At 31.2% G+C, this 21,539-nt stretch overlaps 1 protein-coding gene across 9 annotated transcripts in view; it reads left to right on the top strand.

Moving 5' to 3' along the window:
• The window catches only part of LOC134692900 (uncharacterized), a 130,911-nt gene extending 123,987 nt beyond the window's left edge, over nt 1-6,924 (top strand). For all 9 annotated transcript variants that reach the window (XM_063553529.1, XM_063553525.1, XM_063553530.1 and 6 more), the window contains exons 6-10: nt 860-939; nt 2,011-2,271; nt 2,835-2,960; nt 3,535-3,687; nt 4,079-6,924. In XM_063553529.1, the coding sequence (XP_063409599.1) occupies nt 860-939; nt 2,011-2,271; nt 2,835-2,960; nt 3,535-3,687; nt 4,079-4,479 (1,021 nt within the window). In that variant the 3' untranslated portion in view covers nt 4,480-6,924. The remainder of the gene's footprint in view (nt 1-859; nt 940-2,010; nt 2,272-2,834; nt 2,961-3,534; nt 3,688-4,078) is intronic.
• The last annotated feature ends 14,615 nt before the right edge of the window (nt 6,925-21,539 follow it).

Genomic DNA, 21,539 nt, shown 5'->3' with positions numbered 1-21,539 from the left:
AATTCCTAGGGATTAAGACAACAAACCCCACAATAAAACTTATTTATATATAATTTATTATTTTGATAGAAATGCCCATATATGGTAATATGTTTAAATTATTACCATTCCTTGGAAATCTTACTTAAATAAAAAGAAGAAGTAGGTAGAAATTTGTTTACTAAAAATATGACGCTAGGTTCTTTGAAAGAAAATTATTGTTTTCATTATCTGATTCGAAAAGACTTAAGACAATTGAAGAAGTACCTGGAAACACTGCAATCATTACTGCTTTGAATATACTAAGCTTTCAAAGTAATATAACGTCGTCACGTTTTATGATCAGTGATTAATTGATACCAGTTTTAACTTTGAAATTCTTAAAAACTGATAAAATGTTCTGCAAACATATTTTTGTTTGTTTAAAATGATTCATTACCAGATCTTTGAAACGAAACAGACAGAAAACATATATTCTGTTTCTACCTTGACACGTGTAGTCCACCATGAAAGTGAAAAAGATGGTAGAACAATAAAGTAAGATACCTGTCAATTTCTGTCAGAGAAATTCTATTTACATCGATGTAAAAGAATGAAAATAAAATTTATAGGTTTTTTTTTCAGTCTTAAAGTTAAGTTGATAAATTGGCTTAAAAACAAACTTTCTAAAAAACAAATGTTTAAATGTATTTCAAGATTGAAAAAAATTGAAAGCAATAAACAAAAGTTTATTCATTTGCCAAAATAAACATTAACATAACTCTATTTTCTGCAGTTAAAAGTGAACATTTCAACTAATTGTTAGAATATTATAACACATGTTGTAGAACAAAAGCGTATTTTATCAATTTCTGCTCACGATTTTCTTTTTATGTTTCAGCTGTGAGAAAGATAAAAGATGTACAATAAAACGTAGCAATGGAACTGGTGATAACGTCTGTAGTACATACAGAGTCAAAAGTAAATATCACTTCTTCTTTCTATTATGTTTTTATATATAACAAAATTGATTCTGTATACAAATGGTCGTCTATTGATGTAGATAAATAAAGGCAACAGTAGTATACCGCTGTTCAAAACTCATAAATCCATGGACAAAATCGGGGTAACAAACTAAAACCGAGGGAAACGCATTAAATATAAGAGGAGAACAACGACACAACACCGAAACGCAACACACACAGAAACGGACCAAGCATCAGACAAAATACCACGAGAATAACAAGTATAACATCATATAGATAAAGCTTTTAAGCTTCGAAAAAAGTTAAATCATAAAAATACTGAACTCCGAGGAAATTCAAAACGGAAAGTCCCTAATCGAATTGCATTTTCAAATTATGATTAAAACACATCAAAGGAATGGACCCTAACCCTAACTTGGTACAGGTATATTCAAGTGTAGAAAATTGTGGATTGAACCTGGTTTATAGCGGTAAAACTCTCACTTGTATGACAATTGCATCAAATTATATAATATTGATAGGTGAACAAAACAAACATACACAATAAGTAAAAATGTCACAAATAGAGGTAAATAGTCTTTTTCGATATGACATATTTTAAAAATGTGTTTCAAATTATTTTGAAAACGTATGCTTCAATTTCTGGCCGCAATGTTTTTATTTTCATTGCTGACTTGAATTGTCTTCCACATTGATATTTGAACATCAGTAAACTATAATTGTTGCCTTATTTGAAACTCTGAAAAAGATGCCTATTTAGAAGACATGTAAGATTATATATATATTCATTGCTTGTCAATAATTTGCCTTGTACAGTCAGATGGTATTAGTTACATTTGTCATAATATTTGATCATATTTAGAGCAATGACAATAAATAGATTATATTGTATTATTTTGAATTGGCACATCACCTTTGTTGCCTATGTTTGACTATGGTTATGTTTAAATTAAGGTAGGTAGTAATACTGCAAAGTGATGCACCGAACTGTCTATTCAACAAAATGAAGCAGTTCAATATGAAAAATTAAATATTTAAAATTAAATAAAAAACTTATTGTTTTCAGATCCGTCTAAAGACTGTACAAATCCACCGCCTGTACACGAAAGAAATGCACAAAATGGTGGACTATCTGAAGGCGCCATTGCTGGAATTGTTTTAGGCGTCCTGGCGATCATTGTAATTGTCGTCCTCCTGTTCCTATTTCTTTTGAGTAGGCGTCGAAAAGCACGTGCTAAGAATGACCAGATTGATCTAGATCATTTGGAACGGTTATTATCACAGATTGTGGAAAGATCTGCAAAAGAAGAACCATATCGTAGAAAAGGTATGTACAGATAGAATATGAGTTTCATAATTCGGCATAATATACACCTCGATGTAATTAAAAGCAGGAAATTTTACATTTTTCATTCCTTATTTTATTCTGTTTAGTTCATGAATACCCTCCCCATCTACACTTTCGTATTGCACACACAAGGTAGCATTTTACCACATCAGTAAAACACTCCAAGGAATATAGTGTATACTTACAGTTCAAACTTTCGACTACTCAGCAATCATCTATCAAGAAAATGAGTGAAAAAATTAAATTGAATAAAGAAAAGTTACAGATTTTTCCTTTGATTACAAAAATCATATATCAACCTGATTTAATGTTGACAGATCATTAATCTTCCTTCTTCTTTGTTAACATTGACCAAGCGTTCATAATCGATTTTGGTGCCTGTTGTTAACTATCTCTCAAGGAACTGTTGTGACTAGTTTATCAATTTAACATAGTTCATCAATCTCGATATTAGAATTTGTTCAGACTGATAATTGACTTGGATACAAGTTGGGAGTATGTAGGTTATTATCATTCTAATGTCGCAATCTTTCTTGTTTAAGTGTTGACAGCTTCCATGAGAGAAATAGAGGATAACATTAACAAACAGATATGGTCGTTACCACAAGAATTATTCCGGAATCATACTCGAGATGCTAAATATGAACTAGTTGTGGAACAATATAAAGGTATGGTTAGATTGTATAAACAAGATGTTATGAGAGGCTTTTAATGCGGACATTTTTTTATTCTATGGATACCCCAATTACGGATATAACATGATATATGGTTGCCATTCGTGGATAAGACACCTTTAACATCAGAATCCACTCCTGTAAGACAGATTCCACATGATTGACTAGTATTTCAACAACTATATGTAAATAGACGAACCACTGCCCTATGAATGAATATTCTTTTCAATCCCATTACTTCAACTTTCTAATGAACTCTTCATTATTTTGTTCAATATTTTTTTCCTAAATATGTAATTACAAAAAAGAAAGAGTATAAAGGGACAAAACTGAGATGCAAGCAAGAAAGACGATTCATTGTTCAAAAAGAAAACAGTCAAGACTAAAAAGAGTGGACAACGAATCAAAAATTGTAAAATGATGTATTCTGGAAAGATAAACAGTTCAAGCTTGACTTGAATTACCAAAACTGTTCCATTTATTAATTGGTTATGCCATGGTATTTACCCCTTTAGAGCTGCCAGTGTACGGAGGAATCCTTATAACACGCTTATTGTTGTATTTTCAGACAAAGATCACAAATATGCCATCAATGGTTACATGCAGGATTGGCGGGAATGGCGAGAGGAAGCTGGTGATGCTGTTGAAGAACTGTTTGCCTGCTTGAAAAAGGTCAAACGGGAGGACATCATTTATAAAATATGTAGCAAATTTAGAGAAGGTAATTAAAAATCTGGTGTCTTATTTGGTTAGCTTGAGTTATTATGATGGTGTCTCATTGATGCTATCGATATTTCTGTTGCATTACATTTTATTTAAACATCATTAACATCATGGGAGGGACATAACAGTATTGTCTTTTCTGACTTTATTTAAATTAGATTATAAATTGTATATCCAGGGGAAGTATTATACTTCATGAGATGCGCATGTGGTACAGTTGCATTCATGGTACTGTTAACTTTTATGCTACTTAAGAATATGTATTTAAAAGACGTGTATGGTTTCAAGTCATATTCATCTTACTGTAACAGATCATCAATTTGAGATAAAATATTTTTTTAAATTTACATTTCCTTATACAGTTACTTATTTAATTCTTTTCTATTTAGCTTATCCTGAAGTTGTGATTGATGCAGAAACCCAACTAGAAAATGGTGTAGTTAGCAGACGCTCAAAGCGTCAAAATAAGGAAGGAGTAATGGATGTTTTGTTTCCTTGTTGCTCAGCACAGGATAAGTACGAAACCGAGGAAAATGAACAAGTTAAATTCATGCTTGATGATTCGAAAGATGCCGCGGCACCACCACAAACACTTGAATTTGAACCAAATGAAAAGGGCAATAACTCTAATGATTCTAATGACAATGGCGCCTTGACGCCACAGGAAGCTGGAGATGTATATCGTGGACATCCAACACCAAGTGCTCCTGTACTGGATGATTCAGGCAACATTCACATTATTATACCAATGAATAGGTCCGTGTCATATCCTGTTCAAGCTAGTTCATAACTGGTGCTACGACTGTTTCTATTGGTTAAAGGTTAATGTGCTAATATCTATAGCGTGTTCTAAAGCTTTTGTGCTTGAACTTTAGGGTTAATATCAGTTCAAGCATGATTCCTTGCCTCTTTACATGTGTTCATGAGATCAGAATTGATACTAAAAGCGGCATTAATCTGTAAAATGATTAGAATGAACTTAATAATGAAGATCGATTTCACATTTGCATAAAAGACATTGGCCAAGGGACCAAACGCAAAATTATACAATGTTTATTGTAAGCTACAAGAGACATAGTTTTTGATAATGTTTATATTAACTTTTGCATGAAATGCAAATTTTATGTTGTAAATTTGACACCGTTTCATCAACAAACGGAAAACAATTCAAGAAAGACAACTCAATCTCAAACTAACATTGAAGTAATAATTTGTATGACAGAAATATCAGTGAATGAACAAAGACAAGAATTCCTGAATTCATTGAACATTGGATGTGAGTTGTGATATTTGAATCCTTTTCAAAAAAGGGTTTAATGCCTGTTACTTTAATTAAAGTGCTTTTATTTTTGTTTTGTAACATAGGATTTAATCTTTTATGAATGATTGTAATGTGTAGAAGAAAAAATAAACGTTTTTGTGTAAAACTATATATACATATATATATACTTGTGAATAAATGATATGTCTAACAATTATGAGGGGCATGTAGTCAATGGTTATAACGATTCATATTTACTATTTGCTTTATAACATGTATTACTTATTATCAGATAATTACAATCGTAGACTTATTTTTAACAGCTTTTAAAACAAGCATACCAGTATTCACATTCATCTTTTGTTTTTTAAGTGTTTTTCAAAACATTATTAAAAATTCAAAACTTACCCACAAATTGATCACAACGCACTTCAAAAAAGAAATGAGATTTAATACTAAAGTGGAAAAAGTTATATTTTGATGATTATTTTAGACAAGAAGTAATGTGCAGTTTATTTCTGGTTCATAAAAATCAATCAAAAAAATATAATAGAATTCAATATTGGGGAACTATTTAATAAAACAAAATAAGATATAGAAACACTATGAGGAATGGGTATTGTTTGGCTATTGGTCACTTTTGGTTAAATTTGAAAGTAATTTCATAAAACATATGTGTTGAAGGCAATACCTTGACCTATAATTGATTACTTTTATATTGTTATTTGAATGGAGAGTTGTCTCATTGGCACTCATACCAAATCTTCCTATACCTATATATCAATATAGATACTTACAACCTATGTGTTGCTCAAATTGTTTCATGAATAAGAATAACTATTAATATGATATATAAGTTGTTTATATATATAAGATTTCATATTCTGAAATTTTGTAAGGCGAGCCATGAACACGTAAAGTATATTCTTATAGATAATGTATGTCACAAAGATTATCATATGATACATCCATACCAGCATTTACAAATTAAAACTGCTAAGAGAACAAAACCCGTTGTTTTATTATTTCTATCTAAAATTAACAAGAAATTATAGTTTTATGCAAACGAAATAAAAAGAAATAGATTAACCCTGATATTGATACTGTTTGATATTTAAACAAATATATTTCTACATGTATTATTTTTTTTAATTGATTTTTGCTGAAATTTTAACTAAAAGAAATTAAAAAAAGGAGATTGTCGATTCAATCATTTGTTACTTGTTTGCTTCTTTGCGTATAAGTCTAACAACATTAATATATTATATATGTATAATGTAAATGTCCTTTTTTGTGCAGTTGTTTAAAAGGTTTACCAGAAATAATCTTTCTCCTAGAAAAAAAGTGGTCAAATTATAATTTAAATATTTTTCATGTTTATTCATCATATCAGATGTTAACCAAATGTAATGTATCATATATATGGTATCTTTTTTCAATTCATTTTTATTTTATTGTTGCATTTACTAAATGTTCATTATTACTTTCACATAATTTTGGTTGTAACTGAATTAAATAAAAATTGCATTGCATTTACTAGCAAAAAATATGTTCTTTACATTTCTTTTGTTTTAAAATTTCATTATAAAAGAAGACAAAAATATTTGCAATATTTCATATCACATCATCAAAACAAAATGTGCAGTATATATATTTAAAGTTAAAAGCAATTAAATCTCCATAAACATTGAATTTGTCCACTTATTTCATACTAACCATCTTATTTTTTACAAATATCTGAAGACAGCATAATTATAAAAAAAAAAATGCAATATTCAATATCTGTCAGAATAGATATTATGATTAGTACTGTTAATTATTCAAAATGTCAAGTCCCTTTTTCTCATTTGAAATCCTTATTTTCTGTGTATACATGTTATAAGTTCGATTAAATGTATTTGTCATAATTTACTTGCTATCTTAATTAAATTGCAATGTCATCTACATTTAGCTAATAAAACTATTTTGTTATAATGTTCTTTACATATTTATTGTGAATCTTGTGGAAGATTTACGGTTGCTATATTGCCTTATATAAATAAAATTACGCCTTTCAGAGACATTTCCACACTTCTGGTTTCAGAGTATTCAGAGTAACGAGTGGGGTTATTGTTATGGAATAATTTTGTAACAGATGACAACGGATATGTTCCAATTGTAGTAACCGCAATTTAGTCCTCTTTTCCTCTATTTAAACCAGTAGTAACAGTATTTGATGTTCGTGTAAATCTTAGTGTTGGTCTTTTAGGTTTCAAAACTCTACTCCAGTTTCAGACTAACAATGACTATCAAATGATAACTATGGTATTGCCAACAGTGTGCTTAACACATATTTTTTTCTTCAGAATTCCAATGACCGTCATCTAGTTCCGTTAAACAAAATTGGGAACCTTAGAAATGAACTTCAAATTTAAAAGCTTCTACGAGTTTGGTTTATTCCTTTACAACCACTGTGTCGATGGCACTGATGGTGGAGTTTTTATTCTCCGAGAGTATCGCCAGCCCAGAATTTTCATTGATATGGTCATAATTATAAATAAACTGTTTACAAACTAAATTTTTCAAATACTAAGGCTTTTCTACCTCAGTTATAGATTATCTTAGCTGTAATTGGAAAAAACTTTTAGGAATTTTTGGTCCTCTATACTCTTCAACTCCGTAATTTATTTGGCTTTTCAACATGTGTTTATGATAGCGTCACTGATGAGTCTTGTGATACGAAACGCGCGTCTGGCGCAAATATAAAATTTCAATCCTGGTATCTATGATCAGCTTATTTATTACCATGAGGTTTAGTTTCAGATTATACCTCATCAGAAGAAAATTTTACGAGGGATAGAAATCTGCAAATATTTTTTTGTTACTATCATTTCTAAATCACTTCTCGTATACCCATATCTACTGCCCTACCCTGGCTGTCAACACTGATGTTGTGAGTTCGAAATCCTCACATATCAGGTGCACCTGACTGCAATCTTTGTATTAAATTGTCTATGTTTGTCTGTTTCCCGGCAGATAGTCTGTGGTTTCCAGTCGGCGTTCTTGCCTTCTCCACCGCCATGAAATAGCGTAAATGTTTCAAAGTTGCATAAACAACAATCAACCATTCAATTAATCAATCGAATTAATATACCTTATCTAGACTATATCAAAAGATTAGCAAAATAATGTAACTTTAATGGACTGGTCAGTTGGTATACCATTATTCGAGGTGTATACACGCACTGGAGGATAAATAAAGGCAACAGTAGTATACCGCTGTTCGATAAGTAATTTGATTTGTATGAACGTATTGACCAGATCAATTGACAAGTAGTTATCAAAGTACCAGGATTATAATTTAGTACTGCATTTTCCGCAAGTATCATAATTGATATTGGATTATCTCCCGTCTACCGGAAAGAAAAAATACAACAGCAATTAAAAGATGGAAATGTGAAGTTACTAGTTTATCGTATTACGCCAGACACTTTGACCAGAAACTTTCTTAATACTTAATTGTTCTGAATTCATTAACGATGAAGGGTATCTCCACTGTTTTTTCTTTAATTAAATATTTTTTTCTCTCTTATTCATAAAATCTCCCCTATTATTCTCTATTCTTTATACTTTAAGACCTCATTATGCTATATTCTTTTTTTTCTTTATGTGTTTTGACTTCTTTTATGATTGAGCTTTTATTCTGTAAAATTTGTCGTTTATTCTCTATTCTGTAAACTGTAACAAGGCCCTCATCGTTGCTAGCCAATGGCTACAATCCTGTGTTCTGTACGAGAGTGTACCGTATAGTTCCAACTTTTTGTGTTTTACCGTTTTGTCATTGTGTAGATTCCGATGATACATGCGGGTAAGTCCGTCTTTGCTGTGGAGTTTATAACTGGACAAACCAACATGGTCTATATACAAATAGGATATGTGGTATGACTTCAAATGAGAAAGATATCCACGAAAGTGTCCATGTATCCTTTCAGAGGCTGCGATTTGTTTCGATTGGTCAGAAACTATCGTTTATGAAATTCCTTTGGGATGCGTAAAATGGACAAAACTTAATTGATTGGTGTTTAAAACAACATAAATAAGGCCGTTAGTTTTCTCATTTGAATTGTTTTACATTGTCTTATCGGGGTCTTTTATATCTGACTATGCGGTATGGGCTTTGCTAATTGTTGAAGGCCGTACGGTGGCCTATAGTTATTAATGTTTGTGTCAGTTTAGTCTTTTGTAGATAGTTGTCTCATTGGCAATCATACCACATCTTCTTTTTTATAAGTATATGTACCCCATAAGCAATTATAGTTTGAAGGAAGTAATCCAGGGTTATATCGTTAAAAACTGGAAGGTGACCTTGAGATGCCTATTTTAGATTAAATGTGTTGGCTGTTGAATTTGATGTACAACATAATCTTTAATATTACTTAAATAGTTTGTTATTTAATTAATTAGGGTGTTTTTCTAGTTCGATGACTAGTTCTAACAACTAATTCATTTGTATCTAAGGCATTCAGGATAACAATCTTTTCCTAAATGTAATGTTGATGCAACTTAAAAAGAAGAAAAAAACACGATGTTACTTGATATACATGCACCAAAGATATGACCGTCGTACGTGCATTACATCAAAAAATATTGGCTTCCTGTTATGAGTACTAAGTAAAACAAGTAGATGTGTGTTTTTTTTTTTTTTATAAAATTCTTGGATAAACATTGTAATGACTTCAATTTTCCTGTTTCTCATTATTCGTCCACTTAACAATGGCGTACGCAAATGATTAATAATCTAACATTTTACTATTGAATGTTGCCTTTTCTAAAAGATGGTTTTCTGCCAAAAGAAATTTCCAAGTAGTAAATGTTTCTGTAATTGTACGAATCAATCTATAATACTTCAAATACGTTGTTATCCATTCGTTTGATGTGTTTGGACTCTTGATTTTGCCTTTTGATTTTGATTTTCATTTTTGAATTTTCCTCTGAGTTCAGTATTTTTGTGTTTTTACTTTTTACAATATAATGTTTAAAAAGGGTGGGGATGTAAAAACTCACAAAGCAAACCAGGCTTTGAATTAGAATACATAATACTTAACTTTTAGATGCAGTCTGCATATTTACGACATCATCTCATCTTTTGAAAATATCCAAAGGGAGCATAGACAACCTATTTAAGGTAGCACTACAGTCAGACTTTTCTTTAACCAATTGTCTTTTAAAATTAATTTCTCCTCAACTTGTCAATGGATTTTCATAAAGTTTAACTCATTTTAGAGCTGAAATATTACAGTTTCTTACTCTGGGGATAATTTATTTTCTGGTATGATCAATTAAAAAATATACCTCATCAACTATTGAAAAAATTGTGTTCTCCGAACTTAGATGAAAATAGCTATTTTTTCAAATGATAGCGAAAATTTGTTTTCATCAATTTATTTACCATGGACACACATCATGCATTATGCAGATGATCTTGTATTTATAACAGAAAATGAGAAAGATTTACAAAAAATGTTGGATACTTTAAATATATGGTGTTGTAAAAATGATTTAGTTGTAACTCTAGAGAAATCAAAAATTGTACATTTCAGAACTAAGTCTATACCAAAGACAAATTTTACTTTTGTACTTAATAATAATGATATGGAAATTGTTCCTAGTTATACTTATCTAGGTTTACTGTTGTCAGAATTTTTAGACTACAATTGTATGGCTAAGGCAGTAGCTAAATCTGCAAGTAGGTCATTAGGTTTATTAATAGCTAAATGTAAAGCTAATGGAGGTTTTCAATTTGATACATTTACAAAACTTTTTGATACACTTGTTATGTCTGTAATTGAATACGGTGCCTCAATTTGGGGTCACCAGGATTTTTCTTGTATTAATGCTGTAAAAAATAGAGCAATGAGATTTTTTATGGGTGTGGGTAAATACACCCCTAACTTAGCCTTATATGGAGATATGGGTTGGATGCCCAGTATTATATCTCAGTGGACATGTATTTTTAGATTATGGTCGAGACTTACTAAAATGTCTCATTGTAGAGTTAATAAAAAGGTTTTCTTATGGGGCAATAGATGCTGTAATAGTAAATTTAAAAATTGGAATTATAGAGTCAATGTGAAATTTAAAGAAATGGATATGGAGTTTTTATGTAATACTGATTTTTCTATTGATAAAAATACAATTAAACAAATTGAAAAGGAAAATTTTTGTAGATATAAAGAGAAGTGGTACTCTGACTTAATGTACAATGAAAGAAGTAAATTGCGAACGTATAGAATGTTTAAGCAATGTTTTAATAGAGAAAAATATTTATGTGTTAATATGCCTGGAAAATATAAGAGTGCATATGCTAAATTTAGATGTGGTGTTGCACCTCTGAGAATAGAAACTGGCCGATATGAAGGCATTATGGTTGACAATAGATTATGTTTTAATGAGCAATGTAAGAAAAATAACTTTATTGAAGATGAGAAACATGTGTTAATTAACTGCCCAGTATATGCAGATTTGCGAGCTATTTTATTTAGACATGCTAGCTCTTTTAATTGTGATTTTGTTAATTTGTCTGATGATGATAAATTCAAATTTTTATTCACTGATGAAAATGTGTGTTACTTTTTAGCCAAAATCTGCTATGATGTATTATTAAAAAGAAAAGGTATTTTATATAATTGTAGATAATAATGTGTTTTGTAGAAATTTTATAGTCTCTCATAACTCTTTTTAGAGTGGCTCATGTTGTTTTAAATATTACTGTAATTTTATAAATGTATAAATGTATGTCAATTTTGAGGTGAGACTCTAATAAAGTATTTGTCTTGTCTTGTCTTGTCTCATCAAAACCGTAAACAATGTGAAAGAAAATCGTGCGTTTCCTTGTGGTAAACGTAAATGACGGTAAATGGTTCAATTAGTTGTCTCGGGAATGACGAGTATCAAGCTCTAAGACGTGTCATTTAAGAGATTAAAAAACCAAACAAATCTGACGAGGGTTAGTCACCATTTCACATAGATACTAATGATGCATCTTTGTTTTCTTATTTCGGGTGTATCTCTTTAGAAACTAACTATTGATATTACACATTTTCACGTCAGAATGTGTCACTGTATCGACAAGGACGTAACATAGTTGGAAACTTAAACTTGTCTTAATTGATATTTTTAAACTGTTACATTAGATGATGTCACGTGTAGGTAAAACATATCTTTTCATTGGATGTCTACAGGTTTGTCATACTAAAGTTATTAGAAATTTAGAATTATTTCGACTGTTTGGATTCTGTTTCATTTTTTAATTATGGTTGATTTTCAATTTGTATTGAGAGTTATACTTTTGTTTGCATTTATTTCATCTGCAGGTAATATTTATTTTTAGTAATTATTTCATTAATCACGGTTCACCCCTGTTTACACAATTTCCTTTAGTCTTCGTCTTTTGAAATTTCCTAAAACCAAACGTTTTAAATACTACACAAATCCAATTGTCTTTCAATTTTAAAGGAGAATTTTAATTTCAAATAAGTTTACATGCTGTCTGAAATAATAGAAACAAAATAATGACAACATACATGTAGTTCTACGAATGTTACTTTGGATTTTTATTTTGAATCAAATATAATTTACCGTGTTTATCATATTTGTTATAGTTTTAGACTAATAAGCAAGTAGTTTATTCTTAGTTTATATCCTAACCTAGTGCAAATAAACTCATAATAGAAGCACCAGGATTAATCGTGTACGCCAGATGCGCATTTTGTATACAAAAGTTTCAGCAGCGCATGCAGTTGAAGTACACTCTATTTCATCTGTTTCTGAGGAGCCAATCCTTAGTTTTTCTTTTATCTCATATATTTCATGATGCATCGAAGATAAGAATTGGTGCCAAGCTATTTTTTATTCAAATCAACATAGTTGTCGTAAGATTAGATCCGGTGAAATTCCTGACGCTTATTTTTCTTACTTAGAATCAAGAATGTGTCCATAGCAGCACACAGATGCTCCACTCGCACTATATTTTTTTATGTTCAGTAGACCGTGATATTGAGGTGGAAACTCTTATTTGACATTAAAATCAAAACGATCATATCATAGGAAACCTTTGTACTAAGTTTCAAGTTGATTGAACTTCAACTTCGTCATTATTTACCTCGACCACAATTTTTACCCGGAAGTTGGACAGACGAAAGAACTAACATATGAACGGACGAACGAACGCATAGATCAGAAAACATACGTCCTCTCTACTTTCGTGATAAACTGAAAATAAGACAATGCTTTACCAGAAACCAAATAACATAGAAGTTAACAAAATGAGGTACAGAGTAGGGCATTCAACAACCAGCGAAACCTATGTCGCTATAAAGACTCCGAAATGACAAACGTAAAACAAGACAGCTAACGACCTGATGTATGTATAAAACAATGAAAGACATACAAATATAATGTACAAAAACAAAGTACAACACTTTATCAAAGGCTCCGGGTATGATGTAGGCACATACGGAATTTGTCCTGGTTAAACATAATAACAAACGATGAAAATCTGAAATTCTTGTTAACTATTGAAGATATTTTTTTGTTTTCTTCATCTTTTAAATGTAAACATACATCTTGACTTGTTGATTTTGGTTCGTGTAAATGTATATATCATGAATCCCTTTAGTAGCTATTTATCACATTGTTACTGTCATAGTTTTAAATATTTCAAACTTTGGTTTGAAATTCAGTTAGATATCAATGTTTTAAATAATTTAGCAAAGACGGTAATTTCTTTGATGTGCATCTTTCTTTCTGTAGGTTGTCTGACTTGCTATGCTTGTTCTATGAGTAACGAGAAAGACCAAACATGTGTAGAGGATAACAGATACCTGATAGACAGCAAATTACACATGAAAGGTTTTGTTAAAAATTGTTCTAAAAATGAAAGTTATTGCATGATAGAGAAAATCACAACTAAATGTAAGTATTTGAAATATGTTTCTTTGTTTTACCTTACAAGACTAGACCACATGCCTTCTAATTTTGTTCATATTGGTTTTAATATTTTCTGACTTCTTTCTATTTTCGTCTTGAGCAAGGATCGTGTGGTTATATGAGGTAAACGGCCGTGCACATTGCAGTCATATCAATACTTCATGAACAAATGGGTCTGCAGACTGCTGAGTAACTATCATTATTAGATTGTACCATCCGAATAGAAGATGTTGGTTCTTTTTCAATAGCTCTGTTCGCACGAAAATAAACAAAGTGTTACTTTTATTTTTTTAACTCTTGGTTGATACGACTGCGGGTGAACTGTTAGTCCATGAGGGTATTATCAACTCAGTGGTATGATTTTTAACAATCATTTTTTAAATTTTCTGTTGAGTAGTTCAGAATCTGTTTTAAAAAATATGTAGTTCCAACGTCCTCAAACAAAAAAAAGCTAAGACGAATTTGGAAATGTTTATGTCCCTTTTGGATTAAAAGGGGGTTCACATGGCTATAGGTCTTTTACATCCTTGATTTTAAAATGTTTGGGTTTTGAATATGCATGCCAATTTTGCCACTGTCCTTTAAGCAAAAAACAATCAATCAATCAATCGATCAATCACAAAAAGCTTTTAGAGAGCGATCAATAAACTCAACATAGATACCAGGATTGAAGTTTTGTATTTGCGGCAGACGGGAAAAATCTTGATAGTTTATGTCAACACAAACGCCGTTGTTGTTAATAAATAATCCAAATTTTGTGTTTGCGCCAGACACGTGTTTCGTCTTCAAAATGACTCATTAGTGAAGCTGGATTAAAAAGGGGTGAAAAGGCCAAATATGGTACGAAACTGAAGAGCAATGAGGACAAAAAATTCCTAAAGGATTTTTTTCATAAATCGTCTTTGCAATTTTTGTTTAACTTTTGTTTATACTTCAAGCTCATTGTACACGGTGTGTAGCTAGATAAACCCTCTCTTGTATGATAGTCGCATAATATAGAAATCAATTATATTTAAAACAACGTGAGCAAAGCAAAAAGATCTAATATGTAATAATATTAAAAAAAACGGTTACATCAGTCAGCACTGTGTTGTAATCGTAATCACTATAAACCAAATAACTATTTAAAAAAATAGCATATAGTCGAAGTACATAAACAAAGTATATATGTAAAATAGAATACAAAAACTCAAAATTATCCTTAGCACAATAATTAAAGGCAAGAAATGTAAGTACCGATCCACGCCACCGGTTTATTATAATCAAGAATGGATTACAAGTAAAGGTTAAAAATAAATACAAGGACAAACAGTGGACTAAATCACGTAATAAAGATATTAAACAACGTCAGTACCTACCATCTATTCCCTCATATCACTATGACATGGTATTATTTGTGAAGATGGTAAAGAGATATTTGAATTACATACTTCAAAATTAATCTGAAGTAGTAAGTTTAGTGAGTCATAGGTTCTGGTCCTATCGTCTCTCATTGTCCATCGTCGGTTTAATAATTTTGAATGATATAAGCGATATTTAGTAAATAAACATAAAAAGAGTTTAAAGAACAATGTATAATTTATTTCCTGTATTTTCGTTTCTTTTTCTAATACTAGTAACAATGGGGTTTTTCTTTTATCAATGTTCCTTTTATTAAGTTTTCTGATCACTCTCAGAAGCATAATCACCTCAATTTCAGAATCGAGATGGTGGTGCTTCCTGGATGGGTCAATTGATTTCTTTTTTTTCAATTCGTAGACGTTAAACGTCAACCAATCATTACGTTACAAACCAGTTTCTCCATTGACAAAATTTCTTGTGTTTTTTTTCTTTGCAGATTCGTTTGCCAGTTACATTAGAGATTGCAGTAATGGACATTCCTTCTCCTATTCTAAGATAGACAGACTCAAAGATATTTCCCCAAACAATTCCTCTCGGTGTGCCTACTACAACGAGCATAACGTCTGTGTAACATTGTGTCTTGGTAACTTTTGTAATGGTCCACAGGAAGTGTCGAGTGCACCTCTCACATTTTTCAGCATACAGTTATTATATTTTACATTTGTTTTTCTATATTCTGTGCGTAACATCATATAACTAACACAAATGTATATTATATTTTAAAAAAAAATGATTTTATGTTACTGCCCTATAGCATATAAAAAGTAAAATCATAAAAATACCGAACTCCAAGGAATATTCAAATCGGAAATTCCTTAATCAAATGGCAAAATTAAACGCTTAAGCCCATCAAAACGAATGGATAACAACTTTCATACTCCTGAATTGGTACACACATTTTCTTATGTAGAAAATAGTGGATTCAACCTGGTTTTTTAACTAGCCAAACCTCTCACTTGTATGACAACCGTATGACAGTCGCATAAAATTCCATTACATTGAAAATGATGTGTGAACAAAACAAAGAGACATAATACGTAAAAAACATGTCAAAAGAGAGGGGTATAGTAGTAATTATTTATCACTATATAAACAAACAAATATGTAATAAAGAAACATAAAAATGAAATACAAGAATTCACAAATTTTACCATAGTACAATGATGCAATGAAACTTACTACATATTTAAAATCAATGGAAGTAATAGAAATCATTATGTCCATTGTCCATCATAAGGGGTACGTCTAAACACTGCTCATGATTTTGTGAGTGCACTCAGGGCATAAAAAACAGAAGAACAAAACTTGTATTTTATGTTATTCCGGGGATCTTTGCGAAAAATTTCGTTGTGATTTAGAATTTCGGCAATCCAAGAAGGTAGACAAATTCTGTTCAAACGGACGCCACATTTTTCTATGAATAAGTCCTATATATATATAAGTTAAACGTTTTCAAATGAAGTAAATTGAATGTAAAATTCTCACTGTGTCTGTGTGCACGTGGAGATTTCTTCTGGGACAATAAGTATAATAGTCCAAGATTTCTTAAATTTCTCAGTTGGCTTCAATTATGACAAAGAAAACAAAAAAAGTATTCAACATTCTTTCCATTAATGTATCTTTATAATGTTTCAGGAAGCATTTTTTTGTGTTTTTGGTTTACTGGTATGTGTTTATATCACCTAATTATTTTTAAAAGATCGAACGCCATAATAAACATGATGATTGGTATGGAATAAGATCATTGGTCATGCATGACGCGTTCCAAATAAAAGCGCGCGCCGTGCCGATAAAAAATTTGAATAACTTCTAATAATATTGGTTTAATTCTATCAAAGCGAAAGTTTTTAGGTACAAAATTAAAAAATCTGTCTAATGCATACCCTCAGCGCTCACCAAAACATTTAGTACATGATCTGAGTACATGTTTAGGCCCTGAACGGTTTTTATACGTACCGATCAAAAGGTCCAAGTACTGGTTTTCTGCTTCATAACCGAATGAAACACACTTTTTGGTCTTGTCAATTAAAATTACTGTTGACTATGATAAAGAAAGTAACTGTCTATCACATGAGTTCTATGCATGAATGGCACGAAATTTTCAGAGGATCTTTCACCAAATGACATCTCTTTGAAAAAGCTTAGCCAGAGTATGTAGTTTCGAAATCTATCGCTGCAACAAGATGATAGTTCGTTTTTGTCTATGTTGTTCACACATCGTTGTCAATATGCCTGTACCAAGTCAGGAATATGACAGTTGTTATGATTTGTAGGAATGAAGGTATATTTTTTTAACAAGTTGCTGTCTTTAAAAAAAGAAAAACAAGGCGTAGATAAAGGACCGCTTACTGAACACCAATTTATGTTTCTACTCCTTTTTGGCTTTTTATTTGAAATAATTCACTGAGAATAAGATAATGGTGACATCCTATATCAAAAAATTGTAAATGTGAATTAGCATTAATTTTTTTCAAAGTCTTGATCACATTTAGCCTAATATATAATAAGAAAAAAGCAAAATCACAAAAATACTGAACTTAGAGGAATAACTAATCGGAAAGTCCATAATCACATGGCAAAATCAAATAACAAAAACACATACAATTGTTTTTTATTTTTTTATGTACAGTCACACATATTCATGCATATTTAGAGCAAATATACAGATATAATAGGTTATCAGAGTAAATAATTCTTTTCCACTAATAATTGCAGTGCTTACTTTATATTTTGATCATGTATCAGGGATTCGTGGTATTTAAGGTACATGTACGGCTTCGTATAAAGATGGTTTCTGGGCTTTAAGAGAAGTACTGTAACTGTTTCAATTTTACTTCAAAACAAAAGGACGGTAATAAGATCAATTGGATTTATAGTTCAATAACATGTTATTGATTTTCTGAAATCTATAAACCACCTTTATGATCGAAAACGTTAAATATGAAATGTCTAAAAATCGAGAGGGAGCTTACATCCATAGATATTAACAATTCACCAAAGTTTAATGGGAAATCGTGAAAGCAGGTTGCAGTTAATGTACTACATGCTTACGACATACAAACGGTCAGACAATTGTATACTTTAATTCGTCCCGTCTAAAACACAGGTTGTAGTTATTGTACGACATGTTGACGACAGACAGACGGTCAGACAACGGTATACCATAATTCGTCCTGTTCAAAAACACAGGTTGTAATTATTGTACGGCATGTTGACGACAGACAGACGGTCAGACAACGGTATATCATAACTCGTCCTGTTTAATGGCCTAAACAACGACTTTTTAAAATAGATCAAGCTGAAATCCTGATAGTCCAGTCAAACTAAGATTTAACCTCAAACTAATTGCAACAGAAAATGTTTTACTTCTAATCTATAGTATTATGCCCTATATATACACAGAAAAAAGTCCCATACAATCTAACTTGAGGAAAACTCATAATCAGCATTTAAAATTTCCTATGGAAATTAACATTGGGAGGGGAGATAACTCTTGCAAAAAATAGTCTTTTTTGGTCAGTTTTTTGTTGTTTTTCTTGAAATTTATGTATAGTATGATACTTTGATGGGGTTTTCAGTTTGTATTTGACTAAATTATATAATCTTCTGCTCATGAAATGTACAAAACCGAAGTGTTATGGGTAGTTTTATTTTTTTCGTACATTTTTCATTAAAGAAATTGTAAATTTGAAGCTTTGTAACCATTTTGAAAAAATAATGTGAAAATTTGGTATTGTTTATATCTGTATATTATATTTTTTCAGCAACTTACTTATCTTAAGAAACTTTAAACCACAAAAAGAAGAATACATGCTTAACTATTTTTATTAAATTTGAGATTCTTTACCTTGACATGTTGAAAAATTCAATAAATGGTCAACTAATAAATTACGAAATCCAGATAATAGATTGGGAAAATATATGAAAACACCTTTAGAGTTGTTTGTTATACTTTAAAGACCGCTAAAAAATCAAGAATCAATACATTCTGATTAATAGAAGCGGTAAAGTTATAATTTTGTATCAATTTTTATTGATATTTCTGCCTTTTTTGCCAGAGTTATTTCCCTTTTCAATGCAAATCTCCATAGGAATTTTAAATGGTGATATTTTTAGTTTTCCTCAAGTTAGATTTTATGGGACTTTTTTCTGTGTATATTTGGGGTATAATGCTAAAGATTAAAACTTAAAAATCTTCTGTTGCAATTACTTTTAGGTTAGGGTCAAATTTATGCTAGATTGGCTGGACTATGAATTATTATTTTTTTTTCAAGTTTCGTTGAGAGTTAAATGTACTTCTTTCTAACAAACTGTAAATCTGTCCTGGGTAAAGTAATTGCAGAAAACCTAAGACATATTTTTCCCTTTTTACTTTTCTTGCCACCGCTTCACTTTCAATTCCCTTCAATCTAACTCCAACTCATTTCCAGACTTCGTGTCCACCTAGTGGCATCTTTAAGGGAAGGTGGTTTCGGGGGTCGGAACTTTTTTTGGACGATCAATACAAATTGATGGGACAAATTGTTAGAAAAACCAACACCCCCCCCCCTTTCACACACACAAAATATCTCCTGGGTTGGGAACGATTGTTTCATTATATACAGATTGGTCTAGTCAATGGTGAAGGGGAAACTCATGGTTCTAATAAATTAAATGATAAGTAAATTGAACTGGAGAGAAACATATTGCGACTGATATTTGAAACCTTTCTATCAATATTTAAAGCATGTTTTTAATAAAGAAATAATCATTAAATATAAATACTATGATGGAGAGCTTAGTCGGTTATCGAATTGAGGGGTGTAATGTGTGCGAATCTTCTGCATCGGTCATAGGAAAATTCGAAAAATGTTTACAGAACTGGAGAGAAAACCTATTGCGACTTGATGGAGAGCTAAGTCGAATATCGAATTCAGAGGAGTATAATTTGTGCGTAGCGTCTGCATCGGTCAAAGGAAACTTTCGATTTTTTTGCGGAACTGGAGAGAAAACCTATTGCTACTGATATTTAAAACTTTCCTATCATTATCTAAAGCATATTTCTAGATAAATATGAACATCCCTTTGAATGAACAAATGATTAAATTGACGGAGAGCTTAGTCGATTCTCAAATTGAGAGATGTAAAGTGTACGAATAGTCTGCATCAGGTAAAGGGAAATTTCGAAAATTTGACCTATATAGAATTTTATTTTTAAGGGGGCGTAATTCCAGAAAACGCAAAACTATACCGTACGCCATGTAACACCTCCCCCCCCCCCCCCCCTTCCCGCTGCTTGAGTCAAAATAAACCGCCGTTGTTATTGGGAACTTAGGAAGTTAGGAAGTAAATGATGTCAATGTCCAATTGCTTCACGATGGTTGTGAAGAAGTGATATGAAAATAGAAACAATCTAATGGCGAAACGAAAAATTAGACAGAAGAGGAATAACTGCAGCTTAAATTGTTGGTCCATTTACTTTTAGTTATAATATAAATAAACATTTAAATATAAGAAAGGTAAACTATATGGCCTAGTCCAATTTAAAGCAGAGATCTAGGGCATTAACCCATTTTAAAGGTAAACGAATATAATAAAATTCTTTTTGAAAAAAAATATATTTGTACATGTTTTGCTACACTGGTGATACGCAACTGCAGATCACTGAAAAGATGGGATATTGAGGAAAAGTGGAGTGCGGTTTGTGCCGGGGGCGGGGGGTGGGTATGTTTATGAAATGAGTACTTCGTGTCACTCGTCTTCTCGTCTATAAATTCATTTTTCTGTCAATATTTACTGTTTGTAAGAAAATGCTGATCTTATTTAGAAACAATAAAAATGAGAATGGAAATGGGGAATGTGTCAAAGAGACAACAACCCGACCATAGAAATGACAACAGCAGAAAGTCACCAACAGGTAGTCTGGAAGTGGAAGGGTTATACGAATATTGAAAATATAATTAAGGCGTAGGCTATATAATTTTAGCTAGACTGCATATTAGAGATATTATTTCTCCATTTAAGGATACATGTGAAGTCATCAAGATAAGATACACATGACTTTTTATTCTCGGTTTACTTGTGTGAGGCGGACAACACACGTCTTTGTAATGATGTTTGATAAACAGGGTTCAAATAGCGGGGATTTAGAATGTAGGGGATAAAACAAATGGGTATTTGGGATATAGTGGTAAAACGTAGGGTATGAAAAGGGAAAGACAAGGGGGAAAGTAGGCATCGTG

This window comes from Mytilus trossulus, chromosome 12 (genome assembly GCF_036588685.1).
Source record: "Mytilus trossulus isolate FHL-02 chromosome 12, PNRI_Mtr1.1.1.hap1, whole genome shotgun sequence".
NCBI classification, from domain to species: Eukaryota; Metazoa; Mollusca; class Bivalvia; order Mytilida; family Mytilidae; genus Mytilus; species Mytilus trossulus.
The sequence above is the reverse complement of the archived record's forward strand: the minus strand, read 5'-3'. Positions and strand labels throughout refer to the sequence as shown.